Source organism: Podarcis cretensis, assembly GCF_951804945.1.
Source record: "Podarcis cretensis genome assembly, chromosome: 18".
Taxonomy (NCBI): domain Eukaryota; kingdom Metazoa; phylum Chordata; class Lepidosauria; order Squamata; family Lacertidae; genus Podarcis; species Podarcis cretensis.
This window is the reverse complement of record NC_137188.1, coordinates 14,154,508-14,178,212: the sequence shown is the minus strand read 5'-3', so window position 1 is coordinate 14,178,212 and position 23,705 is coordinate 14,154,508. Positions and strand designations below refer to the sequence as shown.

The 23,705-nt window shown below is 52.3% G+C and overlaps 1 protein-coding gene across 2 annotated transcripts in view; it reads left to right on the top strand.

Moving 5' to 3' along the window:
• The first annotated feature begins 660 nt into the window (after positions 1–660).
• INSR (insulin receptor) overlaps positions 661–23,705 on the top strand; it is a 53,284-nt gene continuing 30,239 nt past the window's right edge. For both annotated transcript variants that reach the window (XR_013834548.1, XM_079960445.1), the window contains exons 1-2: positions 661–819; positions 15,673–16,221. Coding sequence is in view for 1 of the 2 variants with exons in the window: in XM_079960445.1 (XP_079816571.1) it covers positions 720–819; positions 15,673–16,221 (649 nt within the window). In the remaining variant the exon portion in view is untranslated. The remainder of the gene's footprint in view (positions 820–15,672; positions 16,222–23,705) is intronic.

The following is a 23,705-nucleotide window of genomic DNA, read 5'->3' as shown; positions in this document are numbered from 1 at the left end:
GGTCGGCCTATGAGCTGAGTTAATAATAATAATAATAATAATAATAATAATAGCAATAATAATACTAGCCCCCCAGGAGGACGTTAGTGATAACAACAACAGCAATAACACTAATACTGAAAGACCTTTTTTTTGTGGGGAGTGGGGAAGGCCGGCTATGAGCTGACTAAATAATAATAATAGTAATAATAATGATGATGATGATGATGATGATGATGATGATGATAGCCCCCCAGGAGGCTGTTGGTGATAATAACAACAGCAATAATACTAATAGCTAGAGCTGCTGAAGAGCATTGGGGGAGGCCGGCCTATGAGCTGACTAAATAATAATAATACTAATCCTAGGAGGCCGTTCGTGAATACCACCCCAGCACTAACCCTACTAATGGTGGGCCTCTGAGCTGCCAGTCCTGCTGGTGTTCCTGGGGGAGCCGGGGGCGCCCCTTTCCCCCCCCCCGGGTGGGGAGGAGGAGGAGGAGGAGGCTTGTTTCCCGGCGGAGGCCCAGGAGGCGGAGGCGGAGGAGGGAACTCGGAGGCGGGCCTGCCTGCCCGCCTGCCTGCCTGCGACGCCGCGGCCTCTTTCTTACCTCAGGAGGAGCAGCAGCCGCAGCCGCGTCGCCGCCGCCGCCCCTTGGAGGGAGAAGGGAGGCCTCGTCCTCCTCCTCCCGGTCTCGGTCCTGGTCGTGGTCCTGGCGGGTCCCGGCTCGCCCGCCATCATGGGGCGGGGGGCTCCCCCCTCTCCTCCCCGCGGGGCTCCGGGGCTGCTGCTCGCCGGGGCGGCCCTCGCCCTCCTGGCCGGGGGGGCCCTCGCCCACAGTGAGTGGGGGGGGGTACGGGGGGGGAATGGGGTGGGGGGAGCAGGAGGGGAGAGGGAGGGCCAGGGGGGGGGGAGAAGAGGGAGGGAGGGAGGAAACCGAGGGGCCCCTGAGACGGGGGCTGCAGAAGGGGAGGGGGGAGCAGGACAGGGGGGTGCAGAAAGGCGAGGGAGGGGGGAGATGGGGTGGGGGAGAATGGTAATCGTAGGATTACTCAGGTGGGGAGATATAGGGGGGAACGAACAGGAGGGAGGGAGGGAGGAAACCGAGGGGCTCCTGAGGTGGGGGGTGCAGAAGGGGAGGGGGGAATATGGAGTGGGGGATATGGGGGGCGAGGGGTGGGGGGAGTAGGACAAGAGGGGTGCGAGGGAGGGGGGATATGGGGTGGGGGTGAAGGGAAGGAATAGGGGTGGGGGGAGTAGGACAGGGGGGTGCAGAAAGGCGAGGGAGGGGGGGAACGGTAATCGTAGGACTCCTGAGATGGGGGGAATAGGGGGTGGACAGGAGGGGTGACAGATGGGAGGGAGAAAATCGAGGGGCCCCTGAGGTGGGGGGAGGCAGAAAGCTAGAGGGGGGCATGGGATGGGGGGTGAACGGAGGGAATAGGGGGTGGGGGGAGTAGGACAAGAGGGTGCAGAAAGGCAAGTGGGGGAATATGGGGTGGGGGTGTAACGGTAATCGAAGGACTCAGGTGGGGGATATGGGGGGAAATAGGGGGTGGACAGGAGGGGGCGACGGATGGGGGGGAGGGAGAAAACCGAGGGGTTCCTGAGGTGGGGAGAGGGGGAATATGGGGGGCGAAGGGGTTTGGGGAGTAGGACAGGAGGGTGCAGAAAGGCGAGGGAGGGGGATATAAGGGGGAATATAGGGTGGGGGTAACTGTAATTGTAGGACTCCTCAGGTAGGGGGATATGGGGGGAAATAGGGGGTGGACAGGAAGGGGCAACGGATGGGAGGGAGAAAACCGAGGGGCTCCTGAGGTAGGGGGTGCAGAAGGGGAGAGAGGGGGGGGATATGGGGAGGGAATAGGGGGCGGACAGACAGGAGGGAGAAAATAATCCAAGGGCTCCCGCTTAGTAGAATCCTAGAATTTGCAGAGTTTGAACGGACGCCAAATGTCACTTGGCCCGACCCCCTGCAAGCTTTTGCCCAACGTGGGGCTCGGACCCACAGCCCTACCAGCTCAACTAGACTTGAAATTGCCCTTGAAAGGGGGTAACTGTTCAAGACTGGCGTGTTGTTGTCGGTGGTGCCCACCTAGGTGGCTGCGATGCGCTTGGCGGGAGTGGAAGACTTAAAACAGTCAAGAGTTGCAATGGAAGGGGGTGCTTTCGAGGGAGGCCTCAGGTGCCAGGTTTAGGGTGCCAGGTTTACATAGGGGAGATTTTGAGGGCACTTGCAATATTTGGGGCAGCGCCAGCAATACGGTTGTAGCCGACGTAAATTGGAATGGCAAGAGCAGACTCGATTGCAATGCATTCATTAATGGAAGCGCTGCCAGTTTAGAAGACCGGGGTCGCCTTGGTGGGCGATTTTGGGGGGTCTGCAACTGGGGAGCGGTTGTGGAAATTTCATTCATCGTGACATTCAGGGAAGAAGGCTTCTGGTGTGGAACAGGAGGAGAAGGAGAGGATAGAGAAGGGCAATTCTAGAGCAAGAGACTAGGCTGAGCTTTTCCAGAAACTCCTCTTTTTATTTATTCTATTGTAACTTTGTACTAATGCAATGTTTTTATACGTAACTATGTGTCCTTGCAATGCTCTGTTTAAGTTCTGCGCTGCTGTGGCTGCTGCTCCTCTTAACAAATAAGAGTAGTAGATTGAAATCGCAACCCAAGGCGGGATTGAAATCGCAACCCAAGGCGGGACGTTCAGGGAAGTCCTCTGGGGTGATTTTTCGGTATCGCGAATAGTAGTAGCAGAAGATTTAAATCCTAATGACAGGGTGTGTCTAGAGAAGAGACCGCTGGGGTGGTTGCTCCATTTACTGCTGGTATTATTACCGGGAGTAGCCTCAATTATAATAGTAGAAGGCATGTGAAGAGGAGAGACCTCTGGGCTGATGCTTTTCTCTTCCCCCATAACAGGAGTGGCCATGATTCATGTTTTTGACTTGTTGAGAGTTTGTTTTATTGATATAAACAGTATTACGGTGGCACGCTAGCAGTAACAGTGGTGGGCGTTATTCTAGTATCTGCAGAATTAGAATTGGTAGTAGCAGCCTCAAAGTGTGGTCTACTCAGAATCCACTGGTTCAGTGGGGTTTGCTTCTGGGTCAGTGTGTGTGGGCTTGCATCACCCGTAACTAGCTAGTAACTAGTAGAATTAGAATTAATCATAACAGTTCCAGGTGATTGGAAAGGAGCCGTCTGGGATTATGCCCTCTCTTCTGGTGGTAGTTATGACTTTTGTACTTGCCTGGAGGGCGTTGAGTAATAAGCTTTAACGAAACTGATAAGAGTAGAAATAATAATAATAAGAGAAGAATGGAGAGCACATCTCTAGAATTATTCTCTCCTGAATTTGGACAGGAGACTCGTTATGTGCCTAGATATTTTTATATGCTTCACAAAGCAAGTTTCCTTTAGTTAGTTATCAAAAGCATCTGTACGCCACTTAGCATCCAAAAGGATTGAAGCAGTTGTACGAGACGATGGGAAGGCATTCAGCCGAAATAAAATAACATAAAACATAGTTTAGGCTTCATAAGCCGCTAGTAGGGCAGGGCGATATCTGTGATATGTCAGCAGCTAAACATCTCAGCAGACCGATAGATCACGATGTCTGGAATAAGGATGGAGGCGAGGGGAGCTTGAAAAGTCGTTGACACGCTCTGAAAGTGTAAGATCTTTGGCTGACGCCTCTGAACGTCAGAGGGAAGATCGTTCCTGCGCGTGTCTCTCTTTAAGGCATCACGCGGGACGTGGAGACAAATGCATAAAAGCGAAAACATCACAAGGAAAAGCTGTATTACGCTAAAGCCATAGCAAGACGGAAGAGGCGGCGAGCACGAAAGCAGGCATGAGATAATAAACAGATCGCGCTTATCTTCCCCGAGGCCGCCTCCTCCACGCATCCTGGCCATCGATAACAGTAATTAAGTGCCACACTGGATTCCGTGGCCCGGTTGGCATGCCAGGGCCGTGGTTCTGTTCCAGATGGCATCTCCGGGCAGGGCTGAAAAAGCTCCCCCCCCCCAACCCCTGGGTAGCTCCTGTCAGTCAGCGCAGGAGACATTGCTGAGATAGATGGACCCCCTCGGCCAGCCGCTTGCCGGAAGGAGGCGATTCTGCTCCCAAGGCAGCTTCCTGCTGAAACCGGCGCTTCGTTCGGACCCATGAGGACTTGAACCTTGGCTTGTTTGTAAGGAAAGGACCGTCTCTCGGGGCAGAGCAGCTGGGAGAAGGAAATGGAGGAGAGGGGCTGGCCCAGTGCTCCTTGCTTCGCTAAGAGTTGGCATAAGAGTTTGGGGGGGGGCCTGCAGGGCGCATCCCCCTTCTGCCACGCCGAGTCCCCGTGTCAGAGCTAATTGCTCTTACATTGGTTCAGCACCTGGCAATGATCATTATAATTTCAGGAAAAAATATCTGGCAGAAATCCTGGAGAGAGCTGCTGCCAGCCAGTGCGGGCAGTATTGAGCTAGATGGAGTCAGTGGCCCTGGCTCTGCGCAAGGCAGTTTCCTCTGTAGCTCCCAGATTTCGGGGGAAGGCGCTCCCTGTTAAGCTGGAAGATACACGTGTCAGTGAGGGTTTCATTGTCTAGGAGAGAAAATATATATGAAACAGTCTGTGGGGAGCAGCACTGGCGTGGGTCTGTGCTGACCTACAGGTTGGGCAGGCTGTTATTTGGGGCTGTGTTTGAGCTGTGTGGGGCCAGTCTGTTCTCCCTCTGTGCCTCGTGGCTCCTGGGCAGTTGCATCACTTCTTGCGATGTGTTTTGGGATGTATTTTGGTTGCGGAGACCCTGTCAATGTTGGGTTCCTAGAACCAGGCCTGAAAGAGCATTGCCGGCAGTGGGGGGATTTTATTTGGAGCAGTGGCTTCATAACAACAGGAAGAAAGACACCTGTTGACGAGATGAATCACCTGGAAGCTGGCTTATCAGAACTCTCCCATTTCCAGGCCAAAGTTCCTTGCTTTGCATAGGGACGGTCTCTCGCGTATTAGCAGGGATCATTCTCCCTGGCGGGGGCCGCTGATTTGCAGTCTCTCTCTCTGTGCTTGATGCAAGCAGCTGCCATTATCCCCAATCAAAACACGAAGCAGCCGTTGTGTTTGCTCTCCGCCATCGGGCCGCTTCCGCGAAACACGCTCTTTTATATTCTGTTCCTCGTCGGCCTTCCTCCCCGACAGCACATTCTGCCAGGCAATCTCTCTCTGCCTCTCGTTTCCAGAGAAGCAGAAGGAGGAAGAAAGGGGTTCTCCTCCGGAGGTGACCAAGTCCGAAAATCTCTCTTAATCTAGTATTGTGCATGTGTCAGGCTCCCAGCTGAAACGGCCTGTTTGTTCAGCCCGTAAAACTCTGGGGCATGTGCCCTCTCTGCCCCCTTCCCCCCCACAATTTCCTGGGACTGGTGTTTCCAATTTTGCACATTCGACTTCTCAGGCCGGACTGGTTCTGCCCATGCAAAACCCAGAGATGGGCATCACTTTCAGGAAAAGACGTGGCTTGCCTTGCATCTCCTGGGAGGGCGGAATTATTATTTCTTGGGAGGGGGAGATGCGAATTTAATACAGCCCTCTACCATTTGGAATGGGTGAAAGAAAGAAAGAAAGAAAGAAAGAAAGAAAGAAAGAAAGAAAGACAGACCATTGGAACCTTATTTTGGTCTGGTTTCATAGTTTTGTAGTAACCCCTCCCTGGAACCTTATGGCGACAGATGGGATAAAAATAATAATAATTTTGTAAGTAAATAAACACAGTCAGTTTGGAAGCAGTTAGGCATTGCCAAACAAGCACCCCATAATAACTGGAGGTGGCCGTTATACTCTGCACAGTTTTCGTTCTTCCCCTTCTCTCTCTTTTTCCCAGTTGTACATTCTTTGGTTTTTCCCCCCCGTGTTAGAAAAAAACGAGGCGGTCGATCTGAGAAATGCATTTGGCAACCTCGGACGTGACCTAAGCCATTTTCTGAAATGCATTCCTTGAAAGCGCTGGAAAACAAAACTCTTATTCTTCTGGACGGGACTAAGGATTGTTGTAGTTGTTGGTGTTGTTGGGTTTTTTCTTACCCTGGATACGGGTTGCTGTTTTTGGTGTAGGGAAGCCCCGTGCTTTTGAGATCCCAAAAGTTGGTTTCTTAAGTGCAAGTGGGAGGCTTTGCAGAGAGAGGGAAAAGAAGTTTTGGTTTTCCCTGGCTTTTACTACCTAGCCAGAATGCAAGGAGCTCAGACTTGTGAAAGCTGCCTTGTGTCATGCTCATCCATCCAGCTTGATATAGGCTACACTGGCTGGCAGCAGCTGCTTTTCAGTGGGGAACATTCCCCCGCCCAGGGCTGAGCAACATCACAACAGGTTTTGAACATGAGAGACGAGGGGAGACAGTTCCTTGAGTTTCCCCTGTCCGCTGTGAGTGCGCACGCAGTGAGGTTACTCGCGAGCAAGTGACTTCTGACCCAGCTGCCGGCCGTGTTTACGTGCATCCAAGTTAAAGTTTGACATCGCGCGTTGCAATGCTTAACCGGGGGATAACTAGGAACACGGCTGTTTTCTCCATGCTTAAGCAGAGGCAGTGTGGGTCGCGACGCCTTCCAGGCCTCCCCACAAGCGTTTCTCAAACGGGTCCCGAACCGCTGCTGTCCCTCTCCTCAAAAACCGCCCGCTGTACCAGGCCCCCAAACGGCTTCTCTGGACTGTGGCATTTGGAACACAGAGGGGTATAATTGTGCCCCTCCTGTCTATATATCCGTCCTTTGGCTATATATAAAAGCGGGCGTCGAAGCGGCCACATTTGTGCAAGCGTTATTCCATGCAAAACACGGAGCGGCGTTCTGGGGCTTGGGGGTGCGCCAATAGACGTTTTTTGAGGCTGCTCTTCTGCCAGCCTTCCCACCCACAGAAGCGTGCAGCAGGCTGCCAGCCCGTGCAGAATGGCAGGGCGTGTGTCCTTGTTTTGAAAGTGCTGCCCAGAAACATGGAGCAAAATTGGAAATAATAGAAAGCAACGGTAGGCCGGCCCTCTTGCAGGTTCTGTTCTCGGTGGCGTCTCTGCTGCCGCGTCAGTGTGGGCAATATGGAGCTTGCTAGAATATCGGTAGCTTCTTCCGTCCTTATTTCAATCAGCCCTCGATTGAGACGATGAGGACTGGCATCCTGCTTTGCATTTAAGGGAAGGAGCAGGGCTTTGTATGCCTAGCAGGTCCCGGGTTCATTCCCTCTGCATAGGGCCAGGATTCCCGCCTGCCTGAACCCACAGGGAACCCTTGCTGCCAGTCAGTGCTGTCAGCACTGGGTTCAGTGGTCTGGCTGCCCAAGGCCCCTTTCCTGGGCTCTGGAAATGGCAGCGATGCAAAGAAAGGCTTGTTATGCAACCTCAAGTCCTTGCCAAAGCCGTGCGCTCACCCCACAAGGCAGGCTTCGGCAACCTGGTGCCCTCCAGACACTCTGGAGTGCAGCCCCCCCGACCCCCGGGTTTTTTAGTCCAAAACCTCTGGAGGAGGGGGCACCAAGCTGGCAAAGGCTCCCCAGAGCCCCCCAACACGACTGCTCTGCAAGAGGCGCCGACTCCCCTCTCGGGACTCCCAGTTCAAACCAACCCAGGGTGTAAACAGCCACACGCCCTTCGCTGCTTCGTTAACAATACTATAAAAGTGGAGGCTTTAAACGGACACCTGGGTACAATTCAATAAAACTTCCCCACTGAGTTTGTTTTGTTTTGTTTCTGGTTTTTAAGGCCCTTTGGAGAACTCTTGGAGAGGGGGGGGGGAGAGAGAGAGAGAGAGAGAGAGAAGCATTAGTCGGATCTGCCCTGTCTGCAGCAGCCTGTTAAGAAATATATTCTTTTATATTTTAGACAGCCTGCTTGCCCCAAATATTTAATGCAACTTTCCCCAACCTGCATTGGGCTACTACTACCATCAACCCCTGTTGGGTAACCAGGTTGAGAAAAGCTGATTTAACGGGGGGAAGGAACCAAAGGTGCCTCCCTCTCCTCCGCATCCGACCCCCTGGTAATAGCCTAAGATATTGGGGGCACGTGCCCCAGCATCATTCCCGGCGAACTGTAACTAGGCAAGCAGAGGAGAGTCTTTCTGCCAAAGAGATTGCGCCGGTTTCTTTCATTTAGAGGGCTAGCCAGCCCCTGGCGCCGCTGAACCTCTTGGCGCTCGCAGTATCGAGTCTCCTCAGTCTCCTCTTCCGTTATTGCCCAGGCCCCATCCTTAGTCGCTTGGCATCTGCCTGCGTCGGGCGGCAAGGCAAGAGGGGCGAAGTCAGACCGCTGGAGAGTCGCGGCGCCTGCTGTGGCTGTTTCATGCCACTTTGAGGCAGCTGCGGCTTCCCTGGGAGAATCCTGGGAACTGTAGTTTGTTGCCGGAGCCGGTAGTTCTTAGGAGGCCCGTGCTCCCGCCGTCACAGAGTTCCCTGTGTGGGGAAGAGGGGCTGGCTCTTTAAAGGCACACAAAAGAACATAAGAAGATCTTTCTGGGTCAGGCCGACGGCTCTTCTCACAGAGAGGTGTGTGCGAAAGAGCCCTCTCTCCCCTCCTGCCCTTTTCAGCAAGTGCTGTTTGGAAGCATTTGGCTCCCAGTGGAGCACAGGGTCAGATTTAAGGTGCTGGTTTTGACTTTTAAAGCCCTTCACGGCCTAGGACCCTCATACCTATGGGACCTGCCCTACGGAGAGCCTCAAGGTCCATAAATAGCAACACCCTAGAGGTCCCGGGCCCTAAGGAAGTTAGATTGGCTTCAACCAGAGCCAGGGCCTTTTCAACACTGGCTCCAACCTGGTGGAACGCTCTGCCTCATGAGACCAGGGCCCTGCGGGATCTGATTTCTTTCCGCAGGACCTGCATGACAGAGTTGTTCCGCCTCGCCTTTGGCTTAGAATCAGTTTGATTCCCTCTCCCTCTTTCTTTTTCCTTTCTCCTCCTATGAAGAGATTGCTCCCTAATTGTTTTAATGTTGTATCTTAATCTTTTAAATTGTATTTTAATCAGCTTGTTTTTATTATTGGTTGTTAGCTGCCCTGAGCCCGTTCTTGGCTGGGGAGGGCAGGGTATAAATAAAAAATTATTATTATTATTATTATTATTATTATTATTATTATTATTTCCTGCTACCGCTCTCTGAATTTGCCCAACCCTCTTTCAAAGAGCTTGCCGACTGTCGCATTCCTCCTGCGGTGGCGAGTTCCAGAGTTGAACGGCTGAAAATTGTGAGAGGGTCTCTTGACAACTCAGATGGCACAGACTACAGGATTTTTTGGCGCCGGCGGTGGGTGGGTGGGTGGGTGGGGGGAAGCCGTGACGAATCAAAATGGCACGGTGCTGCTTCAAATGCGAAGTGCAGAGGCCGCCCTCGTGAGTCATTAAAGGTTTGTTATCCAGATTGTTTACTACAAACACGCTCATGCTGCGTTCCAGAATTGCCCTCGCTCTTTCGGTGCCTCAAGGGTACGCTACCTTCGGAGCTTATGTAAGATGCTCTCTCGCCCCCCCCCCCCCATCCCAAACGGCTTGCTGGCAATCTTTGTTGTTTTTGCATTGTGTGCTTCTGGGACTTGTGCTTTGCTTTAAAATTTAGATTTGGGGTGTGTGTGCCGAGAAGGTTCCGATTCTGCTCAGGCTGGGGGTGAGGGAGCCTGTCCGCCTCGCTCAGCGCTGGAAGCGGCTCCCTAGGGTTTGTTTCCCAGCCGCACTGGAAGGTGTTGCGCATGCAAAGGTGTTGTTGTTGTTTAGTCCTTTAGTCGTGTCCGCCTCTTGTTGACCCCCTGGACCAGAGCACGCCAAGCACCCCTGTCTTCCACTGCCTCCCTCATGCTGGCGGCTTCGAGAACACTGTCCCACCATCTCATCCTCTGCCGTCCCCTTCTCCTTTTGCCCTCCATCTTTCCCAACATCAGGGTCTTTTCCAGGGAGTCTTCTCTTCTCCTGAGGTGGCCAAAGTCTTGGAGCCTCAGCTTCAGGATCTATCCTTCCATGCAAAGGTAGCACCAAGCTCTGCCATCCATTCCAGGATATAAATGGCTCTGCAGCACACACCTGCCTTACCCAGTATGTGCAGTGAAACCCGTGATTCCTGCTTCTCAGGGGGGTTGGACTAGATGTCCCCTAGGGCTCCCTTCCAACTCTGCAGTTCAGCAAATGAACAAGGTTGCGTGGCTCAACCAAGGTGCGTCCGTCCAGCAGACTTGACCTCCCTGCTGCCCCGCAATCTCCCCGAACATTTTCCTCTGGGAATGGGGAGATGGAGAACCGGAACTCAAGGCCGGCCGGTTCTTCCAGAGGCCGGAGCGGCCAGCTGGCCGGCCCAGGCGAGAGGGACCTTGAGTGGCACCTGTGTGTGCCTCTGGCCGAACAACTCCCCGGCCCAAGATAACGGCGCAATATCTCGAGCAAGCACATTTTCCCTCAAGGATTTGTTTGTCAAGATGGTTTGCACTTGTAGCTTTCAAGGTTAACAAATAAGTCTAACCTTCTGCGCAGGAACAGCAGGGAGGAAAAAAGCCCCAGTACTTTGGTTTTCTGCCCCCACTCTGCTTTAAAGGAAAGACAAACAAGTTTTGAGTTGTTTGGACTAAGGAGCGTTGCAAGAAAGGCCAGGAGGATTTGCAAGCGAGAGGTCACCCGAAAAGTGCCTACTGGCCGCGATGGCTCGTGTTCTGCCCCCGGCTACCAGTCGCTGGGAGCCACACACGGGGAGGGTGTCCTCGCTTGCACTCAGGCCCTTTGGAGCCTCAAATTCATGGAGGGGAAGGCCAGAATCGGAGGAATTAGGTGTTGTACAAGCAAGGAGAGTTTGGGACTCGAATCCACAACCCTGAGATCAAGAGCTTCAGGCTCTGGCACCTGAGCCATCTTTAACGGGAAAAGGCAGTCTGGCTGGGTCTTATGCTGGTGGGTCAGAACATATCCATGGCCAGGTGGAGCCACCTTGGCCTGTCCCCAGCAAGGCTGTTCTCACCTGAGGGTCAGTTGCCCCTTTTTGCAGCCAGGCAAAGATGCAGCTTGGGCAGGGGGGCGAAGTGTGTTGTTGTTGAGTCGTTTCGTCGTGTCCGCCTCTCCGTGACCCCCTGGACCAGAGCACGCCAGGCACTCCTGTCTTCCACTGCCTCCCCCAGTTTGGTCAAACTCATGCTGGTAGCTTCAAGAACACTGTCCCACCATCTCGTCCTCCGCCGTCCCCTTCCCCTTGCGCCCTCCATCTTTCCCAACATCAGGGTCTTTTCCAGGGAGTCTTCTCTTCTCATGAGGTGGGGGTTCATCTTGGGTGCTCTGCTCGGCATAGTTCATAGCTTCTCTGAGTTATTCAAGCCCCTTCGCCATGGCAAGGCAGTGATCCATGAAGGGGGGGGGGGGGCGAAGTGTAAGATGGACCAAAACCAGTACAAGGCAGCTCTCTCGGTTCCTCTTTAAATCAGCTCAGCTTCGCGTTCAGAACGCCGCAAGCTCACTCCCAGGACAGTGGCTCCAGGTAACGCCCGAAAATCTGGTGCTGCCAGTCAGTGCAGACGGCAAGGAGATAGATGGGCCTGGGAGCTGTGAGGGCCGCCAACTCAGATATCTTAATAAGAAGAGATTTGTGGCAGGTGATGGCTGCTTGCCACAACGGCTCTGCTGTCAGAGAAGGTGTAGAAAACTCCAGCTACCTTGTGGAAGGGGAGTTAGTCCAATCCGCTGCAGGGTGGGTCCGTCAGTGGCTCTTAGTTGCTATAGTTAAGTCGAACCTCCAGACTCAAAGGCAGTCTACTTGGGAACGTTGGTCCCCGCGGCACAAACGAGGCAAAGCTGTTTGCAGGCTTCCCGAAAGCTTCCGGTCGGATTCTGCGCCAAATGGAAACCACCTGTTTAAATCAATACGTTCAACTTGCCCCACAAGGAATCCTTAAAATGATAAATTGGGACAAAACACTTTACTTCCTTTGTCTCTCTGCTGATTTTTTTGCTTTTTTAAGAGGAAACCGTTGTCCAGGGGCCCTTTTTCCAGCCTTGCCTTTATAAAGACGCGAGATTGACGCCACATTTCTTTCTGCATCTTTAAAAAGAGGGGAAGGTGAAAAATTCCACTGACGATTTACAAGACGGCCTGGACCTCTTGCCAGAAGAATGCAGCCGAGCAGCCATATTGTTCCAGATTCCGCAGCAGCACTGCCAGCTGAAAACATTTTTTTTATTTGCGATTAATGGGCTTTAAACAATTACTCGTAAAAGGAGCTTTCGGGTTTTAATTACACGGGGAGAAGGCAGCTCTGGAGCCGGCCTTGCAGTCCGACTCGTCCCCTCTGGGTCCCTCCATCCTGAATGAGAACCAGCTCAGTTTGCAACAACATTCAGAGTCCTGGGCTTTTGGCAGCCCCCAAAACCTGCAGGGGGGCTCTGGTGAGGCGTTTCCAAGTACCTGGCCTTAGGCCGCTGCCGCTCGCCTACAAAAGGACACGCAGGGAAGTGGCCTAGCTGGATGCCTCGCGGTGACATTTCTCGGGGTTAAGCACGGGCGACCTTTGCAGGTATTGGGTTGCCTGGCCTCGGCCGCCTCTGGCCCCACCTCTGGCCCAGCTCTCCTCCTCTCTGGGACACGTGTGGCCGTTTAGAGAAAAGGGCAGGATAGGAACGCAGCAAAGAATAGCAATATTCAGATAAGAAAGACCTCCTTGGAATCGACGGACTTGGCGTTTATCGATAGGGCAGGGCGATACAGTGGTACCTCGGGTTAAGTACTTAATTCGTTCCGGAGGTCCGTTCTTAACCTGAAACTGTTCTTAACCTGAAGCACCACTTTAGCTAATGGGGCCTCCCACTTCCGCTGCGCCACCAAAGCACGATTTCTGTTCTCATCCTGAAGCAAAGTTGTTAATCTGAAGCACTATTTCTGGGTTAGTGGAGTCTGTAATCTGAAGCGTATGTAACCTGAAGCATATGTAACCCGAGGTACCACTGTATTAAGATAAGAAAGACCTCTTGGAATCGAACTTGGCGTTTATTGAAAGGGCAGGGCGATATCTGGTTTTCAGTGTCGTGACAAACAACCAGTTGTGATATACAGTGGTACCTTGGTTCTCAAATGCCTTGGTACTCAAACAACTTGGAACCCAAACACTGCAAACCCGGAAGGAAGTGTTCCGGTTTGTGAACTTATTTTAGAAGCTGAAAGTGCTCCGTTTTGAGTGTTACGCTTCCGATTTGAGTGCCACACTTCCGATTTGAGTGACATGCTTCCAATTTGAGTTTTAGGCTGAGGTCTGTCTGTTTTTGCTGTTTATTTTATGTTTTTGCGGCTCTTTTTTTGTTTTTGTGACTGTGTGGAACACAGTTCAGCTACCAATAAATTGATTGTGTGACTGCAGTACATTACTTATCGCTTTCATTTTATGGATCAATGGTCTCGTTAGATAGTAAAATTCATGTTAAGTTGTTGTTTTTAAAAGTCTGGAACGGATTCATCCGTTTTGCATTACTTTGTGTGGGAAAGCGCACCTTGGTTTTGGAATGCTTTGGTTTTGGAACGGAATTTCCGGAACGGATTCAGTTTGAGAACCAAGGTACCACTGTACTGATATTATATCACAATCTCCGAAATAAGGATGGAGCTATAGAGAGGCGCTGGCTGGCTCCACGCTTTTCTCCGCATTGTGATTTCTGCACAGCACACGTATCACCAAGAATCATGAAACCGGTATCACAATATTGATATATCGCCTAGTCCTATTCATCATATATACTGGTTTCAGTGGATCTGTTTTGAGTACAAGTAATGCCAACCGCGGCGTTTCCGTGTGCTGTGCTGCGCTGGCTCGCCAGAGCAGCTTCATCACGCTGGCCACGTGACCCGGAAGTGTCTCCGGACAGCGCTGGCCCCCGGCCTCTTAAGTGAGATGGGCGCACAACCCTAGAGTCGGACACGACTGGCCTGTACGGGCAGGGGTACCTTTACCTTTACCTTAATGCCAACCGCGGGTGGGATGCGGGTGGCGCTGTGGGTTAAACCACAGAGCCTAGGACTTGCCAGTCAGAAGGTCGGTGGTTCGAATCCCCAAGACAGGGTGAGCTCCCGTTGCTCGGTCCCTGCTCCTGCCAACCTAGCAGTTCGAAAGCACGTCAAAGTGCAAGTAGATAAATAGGTACCACTCCGGCGGGAAGGTAAACGGCGTTTCCATGCACTGCTATGGTTTGCCAGAAGCGGCTTAGTCCTGCTGGCCACATGACCTGGAAGCTGTACACCGGCTCCCTCGGCCAGTAAAGCAAGATGAGCGCCGCAACCCCAGAGTCGGTCATGACTGGACCTAATGGTCAGGGGTCCCCTTTACCCTTTACCTTACTCTGAGTGCAGTTTATCAGGATACCGCCCTGGGCTGCTTTGAGAAGAAAGGCGTGCTATAAATCCAGTAATAAATAGGATAAAATATAACCCCGCTCCCTCCCAATGCTGGTAGGGTGGCCCGTCGCTGTCGTGGCCACTGGCCACGGAGCGAATTAGCTCAAATCCTCTTTCAGAGCCGTCCAAATTGGCTTTTGGAGATGAAGACTTTTAAGCGCCGGCAGCTTATCCCACAGCTGGGAGGGGATATTAATCCCGGCCCTCTGGTTATCCAACGCAGATTAGCATGTCTAAATCAGATTATGACACCAGAGCGTCTTCGTGGCCAAGGGCTCAGGGGGGGGGGGAGGCAGATAGTTGGCCTGCCTGGGTTCAGATTCCCTGTCCCAAGCGGTGGCCCTTTGGGTTGCCAAGGGGTGGGCAACCCTCTCCCCAAAAAGGGCAAGGGTGGGGGAAGAGAGGTTTGGGGTTTTCACATGCTGTGGGTTTGCCCTTTGGGGCCGAGTGGCTGGAAAACCCAAAGGCCCTTTTAATGTACCCCATAGGCAGTGGGTTGTATCCATCTTAGGTTCCTCCCTTGACCGACGGAGGCCTATTGATTTCAGTGGCTCTGCTCACAGTGGAACTCAGGTCAGTTGCAAACCCGCAGTGCTTGAAGTTACAGCCGCGTTAGAAACTCAGATATATAAGCTGGACTTCAAACGGCTCCTTAAACCAGGGTTACAGTCTCCAAAATGGAATGTCTAGTTGCCATTTTGGGGCAAGACAGCTCTAAAGTCTTATTTATCAAATGATGGACTGACTGGCTGGTTCTCAGTTGAACAGAGGACAACCTTGAGCCAGGTTGAGAGCTTTGAGAACAGAAAGTGGCCAATAAAAGTAAAGGGACCCCTGACCATTAGGTCCAGTCGTGGCCGACTCTGGGGTTGCGGCGCTCATCTCGCTTTATTGGCCGAGGGAGCCGGCGTACAGCTTCCGGGTCATGTGGCAGCATGACTAAGCAGCTTCTGGCAAACCAGAGCAGCGCACAGAAACGCCGTTTACCTTCCCGCCGGGAATGGTACCTATTTATCTACTTGCACTTTGACGTGCTTTCGCACTGCTAGGTTGGCAGGAGCAGGGACTGAGCAATGGGAGCTCACCCCGTCACGGGGATTTGAACCACTGACCTTCTGATCTGCAAGTCCTAGGCTCTGTGGTTTAACCCACAGCGCCAATACCCAGGTGCAAAACGCGCCTGGCGCCTGCCTTATTTCAAACACTGAGTTACAAGCTGTTGCCGCTGCCTGTTGGGAGGACAGGTGCCTGTTTGGCAGCTGGAAAGCTCTCCCAGCAGATTATTTTAACCGTTTTTGTCCCCTGCCCCCCGGTTCTCTTTCCAGTTTGCCCGAGTATGAACATCCGGAACGACATTTCCAACTTCCGCCAGCTGGAGAATTGCACCGTGGTCGAGGGCCACCTGCAGATCCTGCTGATGTTTGGGGCCAAGACGGAGAACTTCCGGGGCCTCAGCTTCCCCAAGCTCACCATGGTCACCGAATACCTGCTGCTCTTCCGGGTCTACGGCCTGGAGAGCCTCAAGACGCTCTTCCCCAACCTGACGGTCATCCGGGGGACGCGGCTCTTCTTCAACTACGCCCTGGTCATCTTTGAGATGGTCCACCTGAAGGAGGTGGGCCTGCCCAGCCTGATGAACATCACCCGGGGGGCCGTGCGCATCGAGAAGAACGCCGAGCTGTGCTACCTGTCCACCATCGACTGGTCCCGGATCGTGGACTCCGTTGAGGACAACTACATCGTCGCCAACAAGCGGGACGAGGAGTGTGGGGACATCTGCCCCGGGAAGGCCAAGGGGAAGAGCGTCTGCTCCCCGACAGTGATCAACGGCGTCTTCATCGAGCGCTGCTGGAGCCACGAGCATTGCCAGAGAGGTAAGGGATGCCTCTCAATGCCTCTGGTTGCTGTAAAGCGCAGGAGGGAGAGAGAGGGCTCTTGCGCTGGGGAGAAGAGGATTTTGGACTGGGTGGCTCTCTGCTCTAATCCGGGGTTTCCCAAACCAGCTCTTTTTAGGCTACAGCTCCCATCATCCCTAGCTAGCAGGTCAGGGATGATGGGTACTGCATCCAAACCGCTGGGAACCCTCATTTGAGAAACACCATTTAGCCCAGTGGTTCCCAACCTTTTTTTTTTTTGGCCATGCCTCACTTAAATTCTGATGGCACCCCCCTCCTGTGAAATATAATTAATTCAAAAAGTGGACTCCTATTCATGTGGAGGAAGCCTAAAAGGCCATTCATTTGTTGATACAGTGGTACCTCGGGTTTCATACGCTTCAGGTTACAGACTCCGCTAACCCAGAAATAGTGCTTCAGGTTAAGAACTTTGCTTCAGGATGAGAACAGAAATCGGGCTCCGGCGGCACGGCAGCAGCAGGAGGCCCCATTAGCTAAAGTGGTGCTTCAGGTTAAGAACAGTTTCAGGTTAAGTACAGACCCCCGGAATGAATTAAGTACTTAACCCGAGGTACCCATGTACAGTCGTACCTTGGTTGCCAAACGTCTTGGAACTTGTACATTTCGGCTCCCGAATGATTGAAAACCGGAAGTGAGTGTTCTGGTTTTCAAACAATTTTTGGGAGCCGAACGTCCTGCACAGCTTCCGATTGGCTGCACGACGCTCCTGCAGCCAATCGGTAGCCGTGTCTTGGTTTTTGAACAGTTTCGGAAGTCAAACAGACTCCCGGAACACAATCTGTTTGAGAACCAAGATATGACTGTAACTCATTCTCAAATTGCCCCCCTTAAAAATCTAATTGCCCCCCGTTGGGAACCACAGGCTTAGCCTATCCTACCTCACAGGGTTGTTGTGTGGATGAGATGGAAATCGCCTCGGGCTCCTTGGAAGACCCAAGTTTGGGAACGTAAATTCTTGCGTCCTGCTGCTAGGCGGAGTCCGTGGTGTTTGCCGAGGGCAGCAGTCCTTAACTGGCCCCGACAGAAAGCCCCCACCTCTGACTCCCAGCCTGTACCATGGGACCCACCCTCTCCTATTTGCTTTCGAATTAACAGTGCAAATAAGGCACGTTATGAATCCGAAAAGGGCAGTTCACAGAGCGATAGACATCATGCCACCCTCGCATGACCAAGAAATGAAAACCAGCGGTGGTGGTGGTGATTTTTAAGACTCCCATTTCAGTGAGACCCCTGGGCAGGTTTGCTCTTCCAGTGGCAGGCGTTGTTGGAAAGTCGTTAACTCGCAACTCGTTTTGTGCGGCGTAGCTGGGTTTTGGTTTCTGTTTGGAGGGTCGCTGCGGCGGAGAAGCCCGCTCACAAATATCTGTGGGTACCAAACGGCAGCAGGTGGACTAGCCAAAGTCCAAAACTGGTTTCCTTCCCCGCTTTGGCATGCTTCAAGCTTCTGAAGTAAACCCCGAGGCTTTGTGTTCGATTTAACTTCAGTAGCTGCTTAACTTTTGCGTTCTGCCTGGAAAGGGCTCTTTTTCTGTTTGTTTGTTTTTGTAGTTTGCTTTCTTCATTATTTGGAATCTCTCCTGTCAATGTTTGGGTCTCGCTTGCTAGGAGAGAAGGGACAACAAAGGCTTTGTGATGGCTAAGCTCCTTCTCCGGTTTACTTAACGTGCCCAAAGCTTCCTTGTAGGTTCTGCGTTCTTACTTTTTTATTTTCCTTTAATTGTTTTACAAGCCCAAAACATTTGGACTGGTAGCGTTTGCAGCCGGTGAGATATATATATATATATATATATATATATATATATACACACACACACACACACACACACACACACACACAAACACACAGAGAGAGCTTGGAGAAAGCTTTCTGAACGCCACAAACTGCTGCCACGGCCGAACTTCCTTTGTGTATATTTTGGCTGCCAGATTTCGAAGGAGCTTGCTACGTAGACAGCGGCTGTTGTATGCTTGCACAGATTAGACAGATTCACGGAGGGGAACAAGGCTGTTGGGGGGCTGTTAAACCCCATGGCTAGGTCCCCCCTTCTGCAGAAAACGTAGGTGCCGGTTCTGCTGGGAATCATCGCAAGTTCTGCTTGCAAAGGCTTCCCCTGGGGGCATCTTGTGGTTCCTTGGGAGGACAGGAGGCTGAACCAGGGTGGCTGCTACAGAGTTCTTCTCAGGTTCTTATGAATTACTTTAAAGGGGGGGTTAGGCAAATTATCTCTATGGCCCCGATGGCCGTCTCCGAATGGCAGTTGCCACGGATCACAAGAAACCAAGCCTTTAGCATCGCCGGCCCTGTGGAACTCCCTGCCACTAGAGGCTCAGCAGGAGTCTTCTGTGTCTGCTGAGAACTTTCCCATTCCACCAGGCCTATGCAGGCTGCTGTAGAACCACAGGATTGTAGAGTCGGAAGGGACCCCAAACCGCCCCCTGGAATGCAGGAATCTCCGTTAAGAAGACATCCTTCCACAACACTGAATTGGTGCCTGCCTTTAACCCTTTTAGTGGCTTCCGTCGCAGGGTTTTATGCTTTTATTGCCAAAAACCTGCCCTGACACCGCAGTATACAAATACTCTCATGGGTAAATAGGAGGGGAGGGAGGTGCTGTTGCTGGTGGCCTCAGTCCAGGAGGCTCTTTTTATGAGTGTCCCTTTTGGGCCCCTGGCTTGCATCCATCGGCTTCGCGGTGCAGGCCGAGACAGTTGTTTGTGCCAAAGTGAGGGGTGCTGCTCCTCCTTCCAGGGCCTCAAACCCCCTGCAAGTAACAGTTTGCCGCCTCCTGCCCCGGCTAATCTCTCCTCCTCTCTCTGATCCAGCAGACAAAACAAGGCAGGCGCAAGTGGGTGGGTGGGAGCTGAGGCCTCGACTGTGAATCCTGGCAAGACGAGGGTTTTCCCCTCAAACACGTCCGTATTTTCCATTTCTGGTCCCTCGCGGTTGTATCTCTCCCTCCAGCCTCCGTCTTTCCACTACTGCTCTCAAAACTGGCCACTCCAGCCCCGGTTTTGGCCCAGGTTTTCCCCAATTTCTTTCTGAGTTTTCCTCTGCTGCTGATTTGCAACTGCTGTAGGGAGCGAGAGAGGAATTACGGGTTGTTTTGGGGGGGAGGAAACGGGAACCGTAGACGGCTGAGCCCTGAAGTCCTCTCCACTGTCCAGATCATCCTTATTATTAATAATAGTAATAATTAGAATTCATTTCTTAGGGTTGTGTGTCCCTCATTACCCGAAGGTCTCCAAGCAACTCGCAACACGCTTGAAATATCTTGGGGAGCCCAAGGAAAGCTCTTTGCCTGCAGGAACAGCCTCGCTTCCTCAATTTTTCCCCCCTTTCCTTGCTGCCGAGACTTTGCTTTCTCAGAGGGTGGCAAAGTTCAGAGGTGTGTGTGGGAAAAACAGCATCTTGTAATGTTTGCTTAGGTGGGAACATTCCTTAGCAACAGTTTCCTGCGACTTAAAAATAAAAATAAAAATCCTGGGAATTCCTGTAAAATCGTAAGCTGGTCTTTGCTGCGATCCACTTCCTTCTCCCACCCTATAACCCCGTCCCCTCTTGACACGGGAAACTAGGCCTATAGATAGCTCTGGATTAAATCAGCCCCGTTCTCTCAAGGGTGTGATGTTTCTTTAAAGCTCCAAGAAAAGCAAAGGAAAGGAATATATTTCCTGTTGCTGGTGGGAGAGAAGGAAGGAGGCCATTTCTTTATTTATTTCTGACGTTGGCGCATCTGTTATTATTATTATTATTATTATTATTATTATTGGTGGAATTTGGCAACCGGCGGTTGCGGCACGTGCGTTTTCCCATCCTAGCAAGTGATAATATTTCCATCACCAACACACGCAAGGTGGGGCTTCTGAGAACACGCAGAGAGCCCTGCAGGCCGAGACTTTATCTTCTTTCCATCTCTGGGCCAGTAGTATCCGCGCTGCTGTTGTCGCATACATAAAGAATAGTTTCTGCTCCTTTGGTATCTCTGCACCTAAAATTCCTAGTAGAAAAAAAGCCTCTGGATTTTTTTCACAGACTTTTTAAAAACTTTTCCCCCCCAGCTCATTATATATCATTTCCCAGAATGCTCTTGTTACCTTGCACAACCACCACACGCGGTCGAATGTGCCTCCCTTCTTACACTTCCAACATACATTTGAAGCAGTTCAGTACATCTTTGCAATGTATACATCTTTGCAATGACAAACCTAGACAGCATCTTAAAAAGCAGAGACATCACCTTGCCAACAAAGGTCCGTATAGTTCAAGCTCTGGTTTTCCCAGGAGTGATGTACGGAAGTGAGAGATGGACCATAAAGAAGGCTGATGGCCGAAGAATGGATGCTTTTGAATTGTGGTGCTGGAGGAGACTCTTGAGAGTCCCATGGACTGCAAGAAGATCAAACCTCTCCATTCTGAAGGAAATCAGCCCTGAGTGCTCACTGGAAGGACAGATCCTGAAGCTGAGGCTCCAAGACTTTGGCCACCTCATGAGAAGAGAAGACTCCCTGGAAAAGACCCTGATGTTGGGAAAGATGGAGGGCACAAGGAGAAGGGGACGACGGAGGACGAGATGGTGGGACAGTGTTCTCGAAGCTACAAACATGAGGAAGGCAGTGGAAGACAGGAGTGCCTGGCGTGCTCTGGTCCAGGGGGTCATGAAGAGGCGGACACCACTAAACGACTCAACAACAAATACATCTTTGATAATTTTGTGGGTGTTCAATACCAATGGCACATCATTTTCATATAGTTCTCCTTTGAGGCGCAGCGCCAGATGCAAAATTGTTATTTCAAACACGGCAGTCTCAGTCAGGCCAAAGGGGTCCCGTCGGGCACCCTGCGGTCACAGTGGCCAACCACAGGTGACCCCATAAGGGAAGCCCCCAAACGCACACCAGATACTGGTGGGGGGGGAGGCATTGACTGCCTCCGACGGAGGAGGCCGGAGATAGCTGGACGCTGCATGGACAGGGACTGGCCACCTTTTCTAGTCGCAGCTTGGCTCACCTTTGGCCCTGACTTTCTGCACAGTTCCTGGTGCAGAGGCGTGAAATGATGGTGGAAGACGGAAGGCCCTCGGGTGACGGCCAGGGGTGCCAGAGCGGCTTGCGCCGTGCCCTCCCTCGCGCAGCCTCTCCGCTGCATGCTTTCCCACTTAGCAGAGCACACGCATTTGTCCCTCTGAGCTTCCACGGGAGGCCCGTAGCTCCGGAATTCCTGTGGAATGCTGGCTATGTGGCCACGCTGGAATCGCTGGGCCCGGACCACCAGACGGCACCCTGACTGTCAGCTGGGGGGGCAGGGGAGAGGAGGATGACGACGACGAAGGCCTCTCCTTCTTTAAAAAGAAATCTGTGTGGAATGGAGCTTGCCAAATGAATTTGAGAGCGAGCAGGCGGGACAAGGAGCAGCCCAGAGCAAAAGGCAGGAATGGTTTGTGCCTTCTCACAAGGCCATCTAGAGCTGTGTTGTCTCCACGGACTGGCAGCAGCTCTCGAGGGCTTCCAGCAGAGAGGGTCTTTCCCAGCCGTTGGGGAACTGGGCCTTTTGGACACCGAGCACAGGCGCTCTGCAGCCGTGCGATGGTCCTTTCCTTCAAAATAAACAAGAAGGTTCTAGTCCTCAGGATTATTATGGCTGGGCATCGGAGAGGCAATCTGTCTGCAGACTCACCTCTGGGGGTGAAGCCAAACCGCTGCGTTAGCAGCACCCTGAAGTGACCTCCCCCGGGGTGCAAGCCTGGGCAGTGCGTCTGGGGTCCTGGCTGCCCAGATGACAAGACGCGCCCGCCTTGGCCTTGCAAAGCAGAGTGGGCTTCCTTTGGCCGGGCGGGGGGCTTCCGGGACCCTCGCTTCCTCCACGGATGTTGCCTGCAGAAGCCGTAAGCTCACCAGGGAGTGATTCTCAGACGCCTCCATTCCCAAAACAAGAAAGCAGTGTTTTCTAGCTGCTTGGCCTCGGGTCTTTCTGTTTATTTATTTATTGAATTTATAAACCGCGGTTCACATAAAAGATCAACATAAAAACCACAATACATATACCGTATTTTTCGCTCTATAAGACGCACCAGACCATAAGATGCACCTAGTCTTTTGAGGAGGAAAACAAGAAAAAAAAATATTCTGAATCTCAGAAGCCAGAACAGCAAGAGGGATCGCTGCGCAGCGAAAGCAGCAATCCCTTTTCCTGTTCTGGCTTCTGGGATAGCTGCGCAGCCTGCATTCGCTCCATAAGACGCACACACATTTCCCCTTACTTTTTAGGAGGGAAAAAGTGAGTCTTATAGAGCGAAAAATACGGTAATCAAAATAAAAACAACAACCCAATAGCTCCAAAAAAAGAGAGCCAGATTTTAAAAGGGAATAGGATGTCAATCAGACCAACCAAAGGCCTGGTTAAAATGGAACGTTTTTGCCTGGTGCCTAAAGGTGTGTAATGAAGGCGCCAGGCGAACTTCCTTGGGGAGAGCGTTCCCACAGACGGGGAGCCACTGCAGAGAAGGCCCCGCTCTCGTGTTGCCACCCTCCTGACCTCTCGAGGAGGAGGCACATGAAGAAGGGCCTCAGAAGATAATCTCAGAGTCTGGGTAGGTTCATATGCTCTTGCTCCCCTGAGTTAACAACAGCCCTGCGGGGCTGGCCCGTGTGGCAGCGGCGCTGAGGGTCTCTCGGCTTCTGGACCTTGTGGGCCTCCTCTTTCTCTTCTGCTTGCGTTGCTGTTCTTTAGGTAATCGGAGCTCTTCCAGCAAACGTTCCCCGCGTCTCGTCCGGGCACGACTTGCTCCAGATGTTTTCCTGGAATTCCCTCTCTCTGGCGTTCCCCAGAATCCAAAGAATAACAAGCGCAGGCCCTCGCAGGGGTGAGATCCTGCTCCTCTGATTTCTATCCCCTCTCCGCCGAATGAGGCTGCCCGTGTTTCAGTACCAACCAGAGGAAGGAAATGGAGGGATTCCCTTTCCTCCTCTTGCCCTCCCTGCCCCTCCAGATTCTGCAAAAGGGATTTGGGAACTTTCCCTTGTCAGAAATTGGAACTGCGGAGATGGGGTGGGGGTGGGGAGGAGATAAAAATCTCCCTTCTCAGAAGCCAGAACAGGACAAATTAATGAACTGCTGAAATGCCAAGAGCTCTACCCGCGGTTGCAAAGTCTTTCACGTGCTGCTGCTGCGGTGTTGCAACAGCCTTGCGTAAGACGGGGCGCACTCTCCCTCTTCCCACAGATGTGGAGCTGCCCTTGTATGTTACGCGCCATGTTGCCTGTTGGATCCGGAGCTCCCTGAGGCCCTTCGCCCCCGACCCCTTTTGCAGATGCACCCCCTGGGAGCGTGCGATCTGCCCTGGGCCTCTTTGCCCCTGGTCTTGATCCGCAAGCGAAATAAAGCCTTTCAAAGTTTTGAAACTTGGAGAAATATATATGGTTTTTTTGTTAGCCTTCAGATTCCA